At 40.1% G+C, this 17,886-nt stretch overlaps 2 protein-coding genes and 1 pseudogene across 12 annotated transcripts in view; 1 reads left to right on the top strand and 2 right to left on the bottom strand.

The window, feature by feature from the left end:
- LOC103346233 (protein transport protein Sec24B) overlaps positions 1–2,651 on the bottom strand; it is a 230,300-nt gene extending 227,649 nt beyond the window's left edge. The window contains 1 exon segment of the mRNA XM_070048243.1: positions 2,507–2,651. Within this exon segment, the coding sequence (XP_069904344.1) occupies positions 2,507–2,587 (81 nt within the window). The 5' untranslated portion in view covers positions 2,588–2,651.
- Positions 1–17,886, bottom strand: part of LOC138843592 (rho GTPase-activating protein 20-like) — a 1,064,354-nt gene that overhangs the window by 874,456 nt on the left and 172,012 nt on the right. The window lies entirely within an intron of this gene.
- LOC100342601 (5'-AMP-activated protein kinase subunit gamma-1 pseudogene) lies at positions 9,922–11,029 on the top strand (annotated as a pseudogene).

The following is a 17,886-nucleotide window of genomic DNA, read 5'->3' as shown; positions in this document are numbered from 1 at the left end:
CATAGTAATTTTAGCTCTATCCTCCATATTTCCTTCAGTGGAAGAGTTTTGCTTTACTTGTTTTTTTGTTTTGTTTTGTTTTGTTTTTTGTTTTGTTTTGTTTTGTTTTTTGACAGGCAGAGTGGACAGTGAGAGAGAGAGACAGAGAGAAAGGTCTTCCTTTTCCGTTGGTTCACCCTCCAATGGCCACCATGGCCAGCGCACTGTGGCCGGCGCACCGCGCTGATCCAATGGCAACAACCAGGTACTTATCCTGGTCTCCCAAGGGGTGCAGGGCCCAAGCACTTGGGCCATCCTCCACTGTACTCCAGGGCCACAGCAGAGAGCCGGTCTGGAAGAGGGGCAACTGGGACAGAATCCGGTGCCCCGACTGGGACTAGAACCCGGTGTGCCGGTGCCGCAAGGCAGAGGATTAGCCTATTGAGCCACGGCACTGGGATCTCACTCACAGAGATCTTTCATTTAGTTTTTTTTTTTTTTTTTTTTTTTTGCCAGAGTGTCTTGGCTTTCCATGCCTAAAATACTTCCTAGAGTCATATTTCAAGTCCTTACATGAGGATAGTAATACTATTAGATAGGAGCAGTTTAAAAATGTGGCTCTGTTTCATGAGGTTTTTACAGATCAATCCTTTCTCTTTCCTATTTAATTTATTTCTTATCTTTTTTATTTTGGCTATGCTTACAGAAAAATGGAATTGAGAGTGTAATGTTGAAAACATGAAATAACCTTAATAAACCATTCATATCAAAGCAATTATCTGAGTAAAATTTATTTTTGAGAGGCAACTCAAAAGCAGGATGTTTTCCTGAATTATCTGTACAACTCTCAACTCTACAGTTCATTCCTGGGAAGAAAAATGACCTGAGTATCATTTTCACTGTACATTCTTTGAATAGGATGAATGACAAAAATTAATGCATCTCTCTTAGCTTATAGTTAGCCAAATGCAAGCATGATTTTTATTTTTCTCCTATATGTCCCATTTCCTAATGCAAAACATGAGAATTTCTCTTCTGGAAAATGGCATAGGTGGTATTAAATGAAGGACTTCTGGAATCACAATCAGTTGGTAGTTTATTTCATCACCTATAAAACTGGACTATTATTAGTACCTGATTCACAAAGTTGTAGGAAGGATCAAAAGATTTAAATTAGTAAGCATTCAGAAAATAATTAAAGCAGAAACTTGTGTATTTTTTAAAAGTTTATTTTATTTGAAAGGCAGAGTTACAGAGACACAGAAGGAGAGAGAGAGAGAGAGAGAGAGAGGTCTTCCACCTGCTGATTCATTCCCCAGATGGCTGCAATGGCCAGAGGTGCGCAGATCCAAACCAGGGCCCAGGAGCCTCTTCTGGGTCTCCCACGTGGGTGCAGGGGCCCAAGGACTTGGGCCTTCTGCTGCTTTCCCAGGCCATAGCAGAGAGCTGGATGGGAATTGGAGCAGCCAGGACTCAAATCACTGCCAATACTGGATGCTGGCACTGCAGGCAGTAGCTTTACCCACTATGTCACAGCACCAGCTCTTAAAGCAGATTCTTGAAAAGAACCTCATGCACCCAGGTTCATTGGAACATTATTTACAATAGTTAAAGCTGGAAGTTAACCAAATGTCCACTGATGGATAATGGATAGGGAAAATATGGTATGTACAGGATATTTGGCCCAGTGTGTGTGTGTGGGGGGGGGGGGGATAAAAACTAAGGAAAAAAAGAAATGGGAGGAAATTTCCTTTAAAAAATGGTAGATTTTACATGTATTTTGTCTCGATAAATCAGGAAGGTAATGGGAAAATTGTAGATGAAAGATCTCATTTTACCTTCAAAAACCTACTTATGACAAAGAATTTCAATAGAAAATAACTATGGCTTTTCTTTCTTTTGGAAATTTTCTGATTCAAAATTATTTCCTTTTATGTGTCCTATGGTATCACATAGACATTTAATAAGCATAGGCGCAAATCTCTGGATTCAAATGGGAAGAAGGAACTGACATTTTTAGGGTTGTTATAGGGGCCCTGGGTGGGTAGAAGTCCTGTGAGGCAGGAAACGCTTGAAATCTGATATCCAGGCAGGGATCAGAAGTACAAGTGCTGTGCTCACTCTGGGGTGGCAGTATAAACGGTGACAGTCAACCATTGCTTATGGAAAGCATAGCTCTTGGTCCAGCAGTAGGTCACTGTAAACTCTCCACAGGTCTTAAAAGGAGTATAAGAGGTGGTCACTGTCAAGCACAAGAGGGAGAAATGACGTTTGCCAGACCTGTGGTATTCAAAGCTCACATGAGCTATTCTGACAGCATGGGTACTGCGCAGAGCTGCAGAGGTACTAACGAACACAATAGGACACAAGAAACACAGCAAAGGGACCTAACCATTGGAGAAGGGCCTATGAATTCCGAATACTTTGTAGTAAACTCAGTAAGATACATGCAGTGGTGACAGTAAAGAAAAGCACAACATTTTACTGAGGAATCTAGAAGAAGCTCTAAATAAATGCAGTGAAATACCTTGTTCTCACACCAGGTGTGCACCCACGGCCATTGCTCCGCTTGCTGTGCGCGCCTGCCAGTGCTCGACACGACCAGCATTCAGCAGTTGGTAGAAAGGCGGCATCTGGTGCACAGCCAAGGCTTTGAGGAAAACATGAAGGAATAGGAGTGGGAGGGACCAGCTCTGTGAAAAACGAGTGAAATGGTGAAACAAGATTGCATCACCACTTAGGACGGCAAAATCCTCATCATAAAAACTTTAGCCCGGCCAGCGCCGCAGCTCACTAGGCTAATCCTCCGCCTAGCGGCGCCGGCACACCGGGTTCTAGTCCCGGTCAGGGCGCCGGATTCTGTCCCGGTTGCCCCTCTTCCAGGCCAGCTTTCTGCTGTGGCCAGGGAGTGCAGTGGAGGATGGCCCAGGTGCTTGGGCCCTGCACCCCATGGGAGACCAGGAGAAGTACCTGGCTCCTGCCATCGGATCAGCGTGGTGCACTGGCCGCAGCGCGCCGGCCGCGGCGGCCATTGGAGGGTGAACCAACGGCAAAGGAAGACCTTTCTCTCTGTCTCTCTCTCTCACTGTTCACTCTGCCTGTCAAAAACAAAACAAAACAAAACAAAACAAAAAAACTTTAGCCCTGGGAGAGAAATTTAAAGAAACTAGAGTTGATGGCAGAAAAACTCGGACTATCTGCACCTTCACAGACCTCACATTGGCTTAGTGTGGTGGGATGGTTTATCTGCGGTAGGATGGGAAGGAAACCACAATAGCAAGGGTCTTGCAAGATGGGAAATTAAAGGTAGACTAAGTCATGTGCAATGTCACCTGCCATCAGGTCTATGAGAAAGCAGAATAAAAATCTCATAATTACTTTCAACAGGCATTAGCTGCAAGATTGAACAAGCTCAGTTCAAGGCCCAAATCTGGACCATTGCAGCTGTTTTCTTTTTTTTTTTTAATTTCAGGACTAGATTCAATTATCTTTATCACAAATGTTTTGTATGCAACTATTCTGAAAGTGTTGGTTTAATTGGAATCATCTCTGGGCATTACATAATGTGCTTGTGTGAAAAATAAAAAAATAAAGAAAGAACTTTGTTCTTTGATGACAAGAAATTGTTAAATTTTGTACTTCCAGAATATAAAAAAGCAAAACCTTGAAAATAAAAATTTCAAAATTTCAAACTTACCACTAGAGTAATTTTACATTGATAATAATAAAGTAATTCCTTTTAAAATTCCAATTCCAAAATTTATGTAACAAAAGAATAGAGTAGAATTCAAACTGTAAGCAAAAGTATCTCAACAGTGTAATTCTGGCATGATACCAGAGGGTTCAACGAAAAAGATTCTATGTCCAATGACACATCCAAACTATAGATGGACTTAGAATTAGTAAATTACTTTTCTATCCACTAAGAAAGTGTAGGATTTTGAGAAATAGTTGCTTTAAATTTTTAACTCTGGAAAGATACAGTCACATTTATTACCTACCACCACATTTATCATACATTTGGATATGTTTATGTGGTATCAACCATATATGATGCTTGTTTATTATGTTAATTTATTTTTAAAAAACCAAATGGCTAATATAAATTAGAAAAATTTGTAATTTGAAAGTGCAAATTAAAACAATGCAATATGATTTTGGACCATCCTATTGGCATTTAAAAAATGATAGTACAGGGGCCGGTGCCATGGCTCACTTGGTTAATCCTCTGCCTGTGGCACCGGCATCCCATATGGGCACCCGGTTCTAGTCCCGGTTGCTCTTCTTCCAGTCCAGCTCTCTGCTGTGGCCTGGGAGGGCAGTGGAGGATGGCCCAAGTGCTTGGGCCACTGCACCTGCATGGGGAGACCAGGAGAAGCACCTGGCTCCTGGCTTCAGATCGGTGCAGCGCCGGCTGTGGCAGCCATTTGGGGAATAAACCAACACAAGGAAGACCTTTCTCTCTGTCTCTCTCTCACTGTCTATAACTACCTGTCAAATAAAAAAATTGACAGTACAGGTGCCAATGAAAAGAAAATATGGTATATATACACTGTGGAATACTATTCGGCCATAAAAAAGAATGAAATTCTGTCTTTTGTAACAAAATGGATGCAACTGGAAACCATTAATTATATTTAGTGAAATAAGCCAGACCCAAAAAGACAAATATCATGTTCTCCCTGATCTGTGGCAACTAACAGAGTTCAAAAAAATGTAATGTATGTGAGTGAAATTGACATTTTGAGATTTGATTATTGTTTACAGTTCTTGTCTCTACTGTTGAGGAACAGTGTTTTTTGTTTTTTTTTCTTACTATTTGTTGAATTCTTTATTTAGTGGAGCTTATGATTATAAAATAAACTTAATGTATGTAATTGTAAACATTAAAATAAAGAATATGAAAGGAAGGAGAAAGGAGGGCGGGACTATGGGTGGAAGGGTGGGAAGTAGCACTGTGTTCCTAAATTTGTATACATGAAATATACAAAAGTTGTTCACCTTATTATATTAACAAATTTTACAAAGAAACCAGGAGGATTTCAAAATCTAGGAATATTATGAATATCATACAACCCAAATATCTTTCTGCTGCAAAATGTCCACAAACATCAGATTAAAAATAAATTTATTTTGTTACTGCTGGGGGAAAGAATGAGGAAGGGGGAAGGGAAGAAGGACAGGGGAGGAACGGAGGAAGACGAGGGAAGGAGGAAAACAGAGCAAATGAATTTGTGAGTTGAAGCTTCAACAGCCTCAGAGGAGTTCATTAATATTATAAATCAAGGGGCACTTTTATTTGACACATAATAACTATGCATGCTATGGACACTTTAATATATGTATGCAATGTGTTATGATCAGAATAAGTGATCTATCTATCATTTCAAGCATTTATCATTTCTATTTATTGGGAATATTCAAAATCCCTGCTACTAGTTATTTTAAAATACACAGTTATTTTCAACCATAGTTATCTTATTGTACTATAGAACATTAGAAGTTATTCCTTATATCCTACTGCACCCTAGTACCTGTTAACCACCCTCCCTCTGTGCCACCTTCCTCCTGTCACCCTTCCCTTATAACCACTTTTCTACTATTTACTTGCATGAAAGCAAAATTTTAAACAGCTTTATTCATTTATTTGAGATTCAGAGAAAAAGCAAGAGAGATGAACAGACAGAAGAGAGAGTTCCCATCTGCTGGCTTACTCCCCAAACGCCTACAATGGCTGGGACTGGGTCAAGATAGAAGCTGGCAGCTGGGAGCTCAATCCAACTCTCCCCCATGGGAGACTGAAACCAAATTATTTGAGCCATCACCTCTGTCTCCCAGAGTTTTCTTTGGTGAGAAACTGGAGTCAGGAACCAGAGCCAGAATTGAACCCCAGCATGATGTGGGATGCAGGCTTCTTAATCACTTAGGCCAAACATTCTCTCTGTTACCATTTTTTAATAATCCACTCATCCATCAACAAACACCTAAGTTTATTCCATATCTAGGTTTTTCCTAATTGTGACACAATAAACGTGGGAGTACAGATGTCTTTTTGACATACTGATTTCCTTTCTTTTCGACATATACCCAGCAGTGGAATTGCTAGATTATACGGTTGTTTAAATTTTAGTTTTTTTTTTTAATTTTAACACCTAAATTTTAGATGTTTTTTTTTTTAATTTCCATACTGTTTTCTAGAATGACTGTACTAATGTACATTCCCTCCCAACAGTGTATGAGAGTTCCAGGGACCTCTTTTACATGTATGACATAGATTGAAAAGTTTCAAAATTCAAGTCTTATAAAAGACAGGTAGGGAAAGACTTATTTTCAAAACTTTATTTTAACTACTCTCTAAAAGCAGTAATTGTTATGTTTCTTTTTTTCTTTTCTTTCTTTTTTTTTTTTTTTTTTTTTTGACAGGCAGAGTGGACAGTGAGAGAGAGACAGTGAGAAAGGTCTTCCTTTTTGCCGTGGGTTCACCCTCAATGACTGCCACAGCCGGCGTGCTGTGGCCGGCGCACCGCACTGATCCGATGGCAGGAGCCAGGTGCTTCTCCTGGTCTCCCATGCGGGTGCAGGACCCAAGCACCTGGGCCATCCTCCACTGCACTCCCTGGCCACAGCAGAGAGCTGGCCTGGAAGAGGGGCAACCGGGACAGAATCCGGCGCCCCAACCGGGACTAGAACCCGGTGTGCCGGCGCTGCAAGGCGCATTAGCCTAGTGAGCCACGGCGCCGGCCATATCAGTTTCTTATGTATTCTTAAAGTCTACGTTTATTGTTGCATATATGTTAAACTGTTAAAACTTCATATGACAGCACAATATACACTGTTATTCACTTTGCTTTCTTTATTAAAATAAATTATTCCACTCCTACATACAGAAATGTTCCTCATTCTTTTTTTATAAACAATACACAGTACTTTCTTTAATGGTTGAACCATAATTACTTACCCAATAGACAATAGGAAGGTCTTTAGATTGTTGCCTATCTTTATTTTAAAGAAAGTTTCAACTGGTAACATTGAACATAGTTTATTATGCACTTACATAAGTGTGTCTGAAGAAAACAAAATCCTAAGAAGTAGAATAGCTATGTAGAGAAATACAGTAATTAGATTCACTTGGCAGAGTGGTTAAGAAACCTGCAGCACATATCAAAGTGCTTAGATTTGAGTTCAGCTCTCCTCCTAATTCCAACTCCTGCTAACACACACCCTGGGAGGTAGCAGGTGATGGGTCAGGAGCGTGGGCCCTCCCATCCACTTGGGAGATTTGGATTATACTGGGTCCCCAGCTCCCAGGCATTTGAGGAGTGAAACAAGGATGGGAAATTCTCTCGCTCTCTCGCTTTCTCTCTCCCCCAACCCCATGCTCTCTCTTAAATAAAGAAATAAAGAATTTTAAAATTTCCTTGGCTGTTTTATCAAGCCAATCTCTACACCTACTATCTGTGGGGGAGACTATAACCACAAACTCATACTCTGAACATTGTTATTAAATTTTTGCATCTTTGCCAATTTAAGAATGGAAAAATATTGTCAGTAGTGCTTTAATTATAATTTTGTGAGTGACTTTGAATATCTTTTCCTAGGTTTAAGGGCCAATTGCATTTCGTTTTTCATGAGCTGCTCATATCTTTTCCTTACTTTTCAGTTGTATATCTGGGTTTTTCTTACGAATTTGGTAGAAGACTTTATGTTGTGAATTTTGGGAGCAGTATTGTACTGAGGTTTGTTAAACAACTACTTTGGACTCTTGCATCTCATATCAGAGGGCTTGTTTGGGGTGCTGGCTACTCCACTTCTGAGCCATCTTCCTGCTAATGTGTGTCCTGGAAGACAGCAGATGATGACTCAAGTACTTGAATCCCTGAACGTACATGGGAGACTCAAACTGAACTTCAGGCTTCTGGCTTCAGCCTGGCCCAATCCTGGCTATTGTGGGCATTTGTGGAGGGGACCAGTGAATGCAAGAGATTCTCTCTCTCTCTCTCTCTCTCTCTCTCTCAAATTAAAAACAGTGTTTTCAAAAAATCTTCAACTCAAAACCTAAATTGACTGTTCCTATTTCTAATTTTGATGACTAAGATTTTTTTCTTTGTATTTCTTAACATCTCTTCTATTCTAATGACCCTTTAATCATTATTGTGTACTTGCCCAATTAGTTGTTGTGCATTTAGCCTTTTACTTCTCTTCTATTGTATTTTCTCTTTTTAGATCTCCCCTTATAACTCTTTCTAAATCTTAACCCACATTTCAACTTTATTAGAAAACACATGCTATTTTTCACTCAAAATCTCATGTACTACTTACTTGGAAGCAAAAGAAGACCACTCAATCTTGAGTTCAGTTTGGAATGATGTGATTTAAATATTTCAAATAATATGGTAGTTTCAGTCAACCTACATTATCTAATACGGTTGTAAAATTGAGTGTTTCTTTAGTTAATTCAATATAGACAATATCCAACACAAATAGACTAAACCATCTTATATACTTTTTTCAAACATAAACAATTCTTTTTCTATAATTTACTTTAGAATAGATATTACTTTTGCATGAATTTCATTGCTCAACTTTGACTTAAAAATGTCGCCAACTGTAGAAAAACCAGAGATGAAGATGTGATTCCTCCTTTCAAGAGTGTTTAACAGATCAGGAGATCAAGTGTTTGTAAATAAGCACCCTCCCACCTCCTGACGACAAGGAAAACTAAGTTTAGTGCTTCTGTAAAGTCACTAACAAAGTGCCTTGTGAAGAGGAGGAAGTGCAAGATCATATTACAGAGAAGGGCACAGTGACATGAAAGGGTGTGTGGGTATAACATGTGTTGTAGAAATTGTCAGCATGTTTATAACATGTTAAGTCATCCAGAGTGAACAGGAATTGTGTAACTGGGAATTTGGGGAAATCAAAGCTCGGAAGAACTTGTCTATGATCCAGTAGTACATAGTCTTAAAAACATAGAGATGAGCCAAGAATGGGTGACATATAGAAAGCCAACAAGATTAAGTCTGTGTTTGAGAAAGACAAAGTGGCATTGAAAGTTAGGAAGGAGCACAGAAGAATGATGTTATAAAATAACCAAATTGTAAACAAAAATACTATGAATGTGTGGGTGCTCTTAAATTTCAATATGTTTACAGCAACAAGTTAAAACCAGGCAAATTTCAAATCGCTGTAAGTATATTTATTTGAGTCATGTAGTAACTTATTAGTCATCTGCTATTGACCATGAAAAAATGAAGCTGACATAATGCAGCTACTTTTTATTAGTTACTATCTAACCTGCTTTCTTATTCCCGGTGTTTATAAGAATATCTAAAATTATGAAATTCACAGATCTTAAAGCAAAGAGAGAGTACAGCATAGTGATGACATTTCAGATATGAACGAAATACAAGGAAGGTGACAAACAGCATTAAAATAACCATGACATCTAAAGGGAACAACCATATGATCCAGTATTTTCACTTCTGAGTAGATATCTAAGGAGTTGAAAACAGGATTCTGATAGACACTTGCATAGCACAACCAGAATGTGGAAACAGCCCTAGATTGTCTATCAATGGAGAAATGGATAAGCAAAATTGCGGTATACATGACAGTGATTCAAAATACACCCTCATGACTACTTACTATGAAGAGGGTCCTCTGCTCCAAATGCCCACCTCCTAATATCATCACTTTGGGGATTAAGATTTCAATATACAAATTTTGGGGGTACACATTCAGTCCATTCATTTACCAATTTATCTTTATAACATTGTGCACACAACTGATGATTTTTAGAGAGCCTCATTGTGAGAACATCAGTGTTTTCTCTAAGACCACAAAACGATCTCAGGTGGTAGGTACATTTTAGAGGGAAATCTTAAATTAAAAACTGTATGTTATCATTCCTAAAGTGAACAAACCAAGCAGGTACCTCATAAAATGGAGATGGTCACTTCTTCAGATAGGTGCCCAGGCTTGGAAAATGAGCATACTTAAGACACCCCAGAATGCAACAATTGCATGTACACTCACTTCATGAAGTCTCATCGCTGCTATGACCTGATCCTCCAAAGCTCCAAACTCGTTGTATTCGACACTTCCCTACAAGTGAAGAAGGCTTTCTTTGTGTGGATGACTGATCGTGTGCCAGCTCCACTTTGTGGGATAGTAAGAAGAAAAGTTGTGGGCAAGCTGATTGTTGCTGACTTCATCAATATCCTGCACTGCTGCTATAAATCAACCTTGGTACAAATCTATGCGCTAGAAGAACCTAAGATAGAAACTTGGAGAGAAGTGTACCTACAAGATTCCTTCAAACCACTTGTCTGTATTTCTCCTAATGCCAGCTTGTTTGATGCTCTCTCTTCATTAATTCTAAACAAGACCCATAGACTGCCAGTTATTGGCCTGGAAATAGGCAACACCTTGTTTGACCTCATCTACAAGTGCATCCTCAAATTTATCTCTGACCTCCTCAAGCTGCAATTCATGTCCAAATCTCTGGAAGAGCTACAGAATAGCACATATACCAATGTTGCTATGGTCTACACAAACACCCCCATCTTTGTGGCTCTGGGCATCTGTGTCCAGTATTGAGTCTCAGCCCTGCCAGTGGTGGATGAGAAAGGGCTTGTGGGTCACATCTACTCCAGATTTGAAGTTAGCATTCTGGCAGCAGCAAAGATCTACAATAACCTAGATGAGTCTGTGACTAAAGCCCTGCAGCCTTGGTCACAGTACCGTGAGGCTGTCCTCAAGCGCTACCCATGTGAGATTCTGGAGACCATCATCAACAGACTGGCAGAAGCAGAGTTCACTGACTTGCAGTGGTGGACCAGATGTGACCAAGGGTATTGTATCAATACCTGACATCCTGCAGGCCCTAGTACTCACAGGAGAGATGTCATACAGAGGATATGTCCATTCACTGCCTGGCACAAGCTCTGGGAATGAGATGAAGCCTTGGGAGAATTCTGACTGTTCACTGCGAGCAGCCCCTTGCCCTTGTCCCTCGGGAGTGGTGGAGGCTCAGAGGGAAGGAGGATAATGAATGTTTGGCTGCCTTACCCTTATACATACCTGAGAAAAACTGTTGGCCTAGATGACTCAGCCCCTGTTCTCTTAGACATAGCCCCTTTCTGGGTGATCTGTGAACTCTGTCCCCATCTGGTAAACTTTGATCTCTAAGCGATCCCAGGACCTCACCCACCTTTGCCTCTGTCTCTGCCATGACTCTATCCTAAGATAATAGCACAACAGAATACTTTGTAGAGATATCCTTATTCATCCTATTTCGTGCTGTGTAGAGGGGGTTGAGTCCAGTTAGTGGCATTTCCCATCATGCAAGTGAGGATTGTGGACAGGAGGGCCCTGGGGTTCCTGTGATGTGTTCTTGTAAAGGGACTGGGTAGGCAGGAGAGGAGGGCAGGCTGGTTAGCCACAAAGTTATTGCTTTTCATGGCAAATCAGATTAACTAAGATTCTCTTCATGGCAGAAACAAACAAAACTATACATTACCAACTATATCTTATTACCAAATCAATTTGGATGTTTTAAAATCTGTGGGACATTTGGTAAAATTGGAAGAAGAGCATTAGTCACAGAATATTAATAATGTTAACACCTTAGTTTTAGTAATTGTAGCATGGTTTATAGAAGATATTACCTTTTGGAGAAACTGGTTGAAGTCCATACTTGTATGCCACAGTTCTGAAAGTCTGAAATTATTAATTTTTTGAATTAAAAAAAGTAAGTTTTAATTTCTCCATACATAACTGTAAACTTCTGAGTAAAGCATAGATTTCCCCTTTTGCAATCTCAAGCTTTGTGCAAGAAATATTGAGAAAGCACATAGTCTAGGACAGTAAACATAAAAGGGTAGTGATCTTGGTCACCCAATGCCTGAGCAAACAGCAGCGAATATGAGGAGTTTCCTACCCAGAGACTCAGCTGCCTTTTTGATGTGCACAGGAAGGCCAGGTACCAACAACCAAAATGATATACCTGGCAAGTTGTCAATTCATGACTTTTTCATAACAATGAAATTTTTATTTGCAAAAGTCAAATGAAATGAGGAACTTGGAGCCATGTGGAATATGCAGGAAGGTGGGAATTAGTGGCATTTTAATTTATTGTTAGTATGCAAGAAAGTTTACAAATTAATGCTTTCTTAGTCTTCCTAATAATAGAACATAAATAGATTTTTATGAATTTCTTCTTGGTACTTTCTTTCTGTGTGTCTGCGTGAGTTTATTACAAGTTCTCCCTGTGTTCAACAAAGCTGAGGTAACCCTTGACCTTTTGTTAGGTAAATAATATCCCCCTGGAGTCTTTTTAAAAACAAAGAGTGGCCATCAATTTCACAGTAGTCATTAGATAGTAACAAAGCATGAGCCTTATTTTAAAGATAAAGTTCCAAGATGTAGAGCCTTGTATGAAATATAACAAAAGGTTAAGTCAATAGGCTTCAAGTCAGTGACCAGAGGAAAATTCAACGAACTATTTTGTTGAAATGGTGCCAAACACCCAGGTGCTGTGAAGTAGATGGTTTTACAACATGTTGGGTTCTTTTTCTACCTTCCTAATACGTCAGTGAGTTGAATACAGGGCCAGCTCACGAGCTTGCAAACTTTGCAGTAGCATCACCCTTCCTTCTTAAGATGACCAAATATCTCTCAGTACCTATTACAATGTAAGCCCCCAATTAATGTTTAAACAAAAGTCTCTAAGACTGTTATAAACAGAGTAGAAGAGAGTCACTTCCCTCAATGTTCTCCAAATGCCAGCACTGAAACTGCTGTCTTTAGGCAGGGGATTAGCAGCTGTTTGAGAAGCTAAGCTACTCAAGAGAAAAGATCTACAGATTCTAACCTTTGGGCATCCAAAATGGAAAAGTCCTCTGGCCCTCCGGACGTGTGCTGATGGAAGTCCTTTACCTGCCTCCAGAACTTCCAATCATATTTTAGAGCTTGGCCATGCAAAGATTGCTGGGTATTTAAAACAGGTCTCCCACAAGGATGAGAAAGATCACAAACAAGTTTTGAAGAACTAACGAAGAAAGTTTTTTGAAAGAAGAAACAACGACGAGAAGAAAACTTCAATGAGACCATGAAACTATGATTGATATCCTTAGGGAGTTAAGACATTAGGAACAACAACAAAAAATGACTACAATAGAATTATCAGAGAATAAAACAAAATTTTTGAAAATTACAAATGAGTAATAGGAAAAAAAAAGTATGTGGAAACTTTGCCAGGTAAAGTTGAGGAAATAGCTAGAAAAAGGGACAAAAGGGGGAAAAAAGGGAAATAAGAAAGAAAAGTATTTCTAAAAATCTAAGATGCCCATATATGTCTTATAGAATGGTTAGAAAAAATCAAAATCTAAATAAAAATATGAAAGGAGGAAAGTATCAATAAGGCCATAGAAGGATATCTACAATAGATGAAGATGGCTGCTCTTCTTGAAAGGGCTATTATATTTGTATCTGACTGTGATAAGATGTTTACCTGAGTGAATTCTCAAGGAAGTGCAGATCAACAAAGATAGAAAAAAAAAATTATAGAGAGAATAAGTGTCACATTCAACAGATTTTAGAGATAATGATATCAGACTTTTCAATAGCATTGTTCAAAATTCTGGGGAGACAAGTTTTGAATTAGACTTCCAGGAAACTGACCAAAGCAATAGAAGGATACCAGGATGCAAGCTTGCAAACGTAATGCTGAGTAGAACTGGGAGCCTCTTGCCTCTTGTACAGCCTCTATCAGAAGTAACTGGAGGATATGTCGCATCACATCAGATGCAAGACTTGAAAGAAAAACAAAGAAATGCAGGAACAGTTGAGGTTCCAGCAGATGTGAAGGATGAGAAGTTCCCATTGGAGCAGGAGGAAGAGGGGTCCCAAAGCATTATCTCAGTAGGTACAAGAGCATGAACTTGTTTGTCCTGTGGTAAGAGACAGCCTGTTTGTGCATGGCTCACAGGACCCACTGTGCATCTCTTTTCGCAATGCCACATTCAGTGACATCACATGAATACCTTGTAACCTGTGGTTGTAGGAATGTTTTACACTGTGAAAAAATAGAAGAGTAGCTGTTTGTTGCCAAGGTTGTCCCCACTTGAGTTTCCCACATCCCATATCTCAGGGCTTGGATTTGAGTTCTGGCTCTGTTTCTGATTTCAGTTTCCTGCTAATGCACACCCAGGATGGCAGCAATGATGGCTCATGGAGCTGAGTCCCTGCCATCCACATGGGAGATCCAGATTGGGTTCTGGATCCTGGATTTGACCTGGCCTGTCTTCAAATGTTGTGGGAATCTGGGAAGTGAACCAGGGGATAGAAGACCTCTCTCTATAAAATAATAGACAGAATGTTACCCCAACCCCAGGAGAGTTGGTTGTTAAATATTTATCAGCTCACTTCTAAACTTAGCACGTTTGATATAAATTTGACACAATGGAAATTTATAATGAGTGATATTTTACAGAGTTAGGGAAAATTGTAGAAAATTTTCTCTATCAATTCAAAGAAAAATAAAGAGGGAAATAGAGGCCATAAACATCCTTAGGAACACATTATTTGATAAACATAATTTTGTGTATTATCTGGCTCAGATATGAGCAAAATTACACTAACCTACTAATGAAAGCAGTGGATATGGATGTAACCCAAATGTGTGTATAATTATATTGGAGGGAACAATAAAGGGAGGGGTCTGTGTAAAGTAAGTGAAACCCTCTGCAATCATATTGCAAGTGGCAGCAGGCATGAGAATGCCCTTTCTCAGCTATCCAACTGCAGGGGCATAAGTGGCCAAAGGGCCCATTGCACTGTGAAATCCATCACCACTCTCACACAGAGGCCATGCTTAGCTATGGGCCATCCTCAGCAAATGACTAGGAGCAAAAGGTACACTGTGGTAGGTCAGTCCCTGGGATACAGTGGCGGCCTCAGAAGGGAGACTGAGGCTTGAGGACTTATTAACAGCTTTGCAAATATTCCCTTAGAACTGCTCTGCAGCCCAAATTGATTCTACCCCACCCTCCTCCCTTCTCTGTCTCCTGTCCTTGGTGAGACGTCCTGCATGACAATCTGTCAGCTCGTACACTGTGTCCCCACTTGTGTCTCCATTTCTTCTCAAGGGGGCTTTTGTAGCTGGCTCTTGGAAGATCTGAGCTAACACAGAAGTCAGTTAAGATCTAAAATTGATTAATCAAAAGATGGCTGTATGTGTCAATTTTTCTAGAAATATGCATGTCAGCAACTGAACTCATGGCTAAGAAGGGTGAAAGAGGTGGAGGGAACATATCTTAAAATCTTCAATGCAACTTGGCTTTTTAATATTTTATATATACATCAATCAACTGTTTCAAAGCAAATTGTTTAAAAAGTGAAAGACCACTGCCTTAGAACTGAGGACTTCAGGTTAATGAGAAAAAACAATTTTCACCTAAACTTTATCATTTGTACTTCTGGCAGACAATGAGTCTGAACAATGACTCGTTTCATTTTCAGTGTATTAGCGGTGACAGCTGATTCATTAAACTCTTTGCAGACAGCTCCTCCCAGAGGCAGCAAAATGATCTGCAGTGTAAGCATCCAATCTGAGATGAAAAGCACTACTGACAAGGACTTTGAGTTGTTTCAGGGTGAAACAAACACATGGAAGCATAATACCTTAACATTTTTATTTCAGAGGAAGAGAGAGAATATTGATAGAGAATAGAGATAGGGATAGAGATAGGGATAGAGATAGAGAATATATATATATATATATATATATATAGAGAGAGAGAGAGAGAGAGAGAGAGAGAGATCTACCATCTGCTCATCTGCTGGTTTACTTCCCAAATGGCTGAAACAGGCAAAGTTGGTGAGGGATGGCAGAAACCAGGAGCCAGGAACACAATCCAGGTCTCCGCATGGGTGGCAGGAACCCCAATTACTCAGGCAATCATCATCGTGTTCCAGAGTTTGTGTTGGTCAGAAGCTGGAACCAAGTGCCAGGGCTGGGGCCGGGCAGATTAAGCTGGGGCCTGCAGGGCCAACATCCCATATGGGTTCTGGTTCGAGTCCTATTTGCTCCATTTCTGATCCAGCTGATGTGCCTGGGAAGGTATCAGAAGATGAACTAAGTCCCTGGGCCCCTGGCACCCATGTGGGAGATCCAGAGGAAGCTCTTGGCTTTGGCCTGGTCCAGCGCTTATTTTTGCAACTATTTGGGAAGTAAGCAATGGATGGAAGATCTCTCTCTCTCTCCCTCTCTCCCTCTCTCTGCCTCTCCTTCTCTCTGTAACTCTGCCTTTCAGATAAATAAATATTTTTTTAAAAAAATATCTGGAGCTAGAAGTTGAGCCCAGGTGTCCTTGTGTGGGACATGGATATCTTATTCACTAAGCTAAATGACTGCTCTCCCCCCAAAAATATTTTTAATACAGAGAGACAGAGAAGAATAGACAGAGATCTCCTATCCACTATTTCGTTCCCCAAATGCTGGCAATAGCCAGGACTGGGCCAGGCCAAAACCAGGAGCCAGGAACTCAGTCCTTGTCTGCTACATGGGTGGGGTAGCAGGAACTATACAACTTGAACCATAACCTGCTGCCTCCCAGGGTATGCATTAGTACGCATCTGGGATTGAGAGTGGAGCCTTGACAAACCTAAGCACTCCCTAATGGGATGTGGGTGCTCCAAGTGGCCTTTTAACTGATGTGCCAAATGCTCACCCTATGGAAGAATAATATTTAAAGATACTGTGTTTTCTTCCCTCTTCTGCTCATTTCGGGTAGATAAGCCTTAAGTTTTACTTTGTCTTGGGATTTTTGAAAATGTTGTCATCAAAATTTATCTAAATACTCAAAAATTTCCCTAGAATATTTAAAAAATATCCAGGAGGTTCATTTACACCTTTAAAACAAATATTTGCGATTATAGGACAATTTACTGAGATATTTTACTTTATTCTCAAAAATAAAAAAACACCATCCACATAATTCATGGTACTTGAAGAATATTTTTCCATGTTGTGCTCAAATATTTATGAGAAAGCAGCCTAATTCTAAATTCTCTAATTTAAAGTTTAGTGTGACATTCTTGCGAAATTAATAGGCTGAAACATAGACTTACCACCAGTCCCTCTCACAACTCCTCTAAAATAGCAAGGAAGCAATCTTTAGAAGGTACAAAGTTGCAGGACATAGAAAAGAAAGATTACAGCAGAGTAAAGAAAGCAGATGGATGTTTGCTGAGCAACCTAGCTGAACAGAGAAAGCTGAAGTATAAACTCCCAAAGTGGGAAACCAAGAAGAATTAAACTGACCTGCTTTGTACATAAATTTTGAGAAAATAAAAGCAAAAAAGCAAACAAATATCGTAATATGCTCAAAGATAAAAGATGTGGAGCTGATATTATGGCCTAGTGTGTTAAGCTGCTGCTTGCAACGCCTACATATCGTATTGCAGAGTCTGGGGTCAAGTCCTGCCTCTGCTTCTGATCCAGCCTCCTGCTAATGTGCCTAGGGGGCAGCAAATGGAGGCTGAACTATTTAGGTTCCTGCCACGTACTTAGGAGACTCAGATGGAGTGCCTGGATCCTGGCTTTGGCCTGGTCAAGCCTTGGCTGTTGCGCATATTTAGAGAGTGAACTGGCACATCTCCATCCCCATCCCATCCCCATCTCCATCTCCAGTCTCTCTCTGTCAGTTTGCCTCTCAAGTAAATAAAGGGGCTGGCATTGTGGCACAGAGGGTTAAGCTGCTGCCTGCAACATCACCATTACAGTCTCTGCTGCTCCACTTCTGATCCAGCTCCCTGCTCATGCACCTGGGAAAGCAGCAGAAAACAGCTGGAGTGCTTGGGCCTCTGCCACCTATATGGGAGAACAAGATGGAGTTCCTGGGT

The sequence above is a fragment of the Oryctolagus cuniculus genome, chromosome 8 (genome assembly GCF_964237555.1).
Source record: "Oryctolagus cuniculus chromosome 8, mOryCun1.1, whole genome shotgun sequence".
NCBI lineage: Eukaryota > Metazoa > Chordata > Mammalia > Lagomorpha > Leporidae > Oryctolagus > Oryctolagus cuniculus.
The sequence above is the reverse complement of the archived record's forward strand: the minus strand, read 5'-3'. Positions and strand labels throughout refer to the sequence as shown.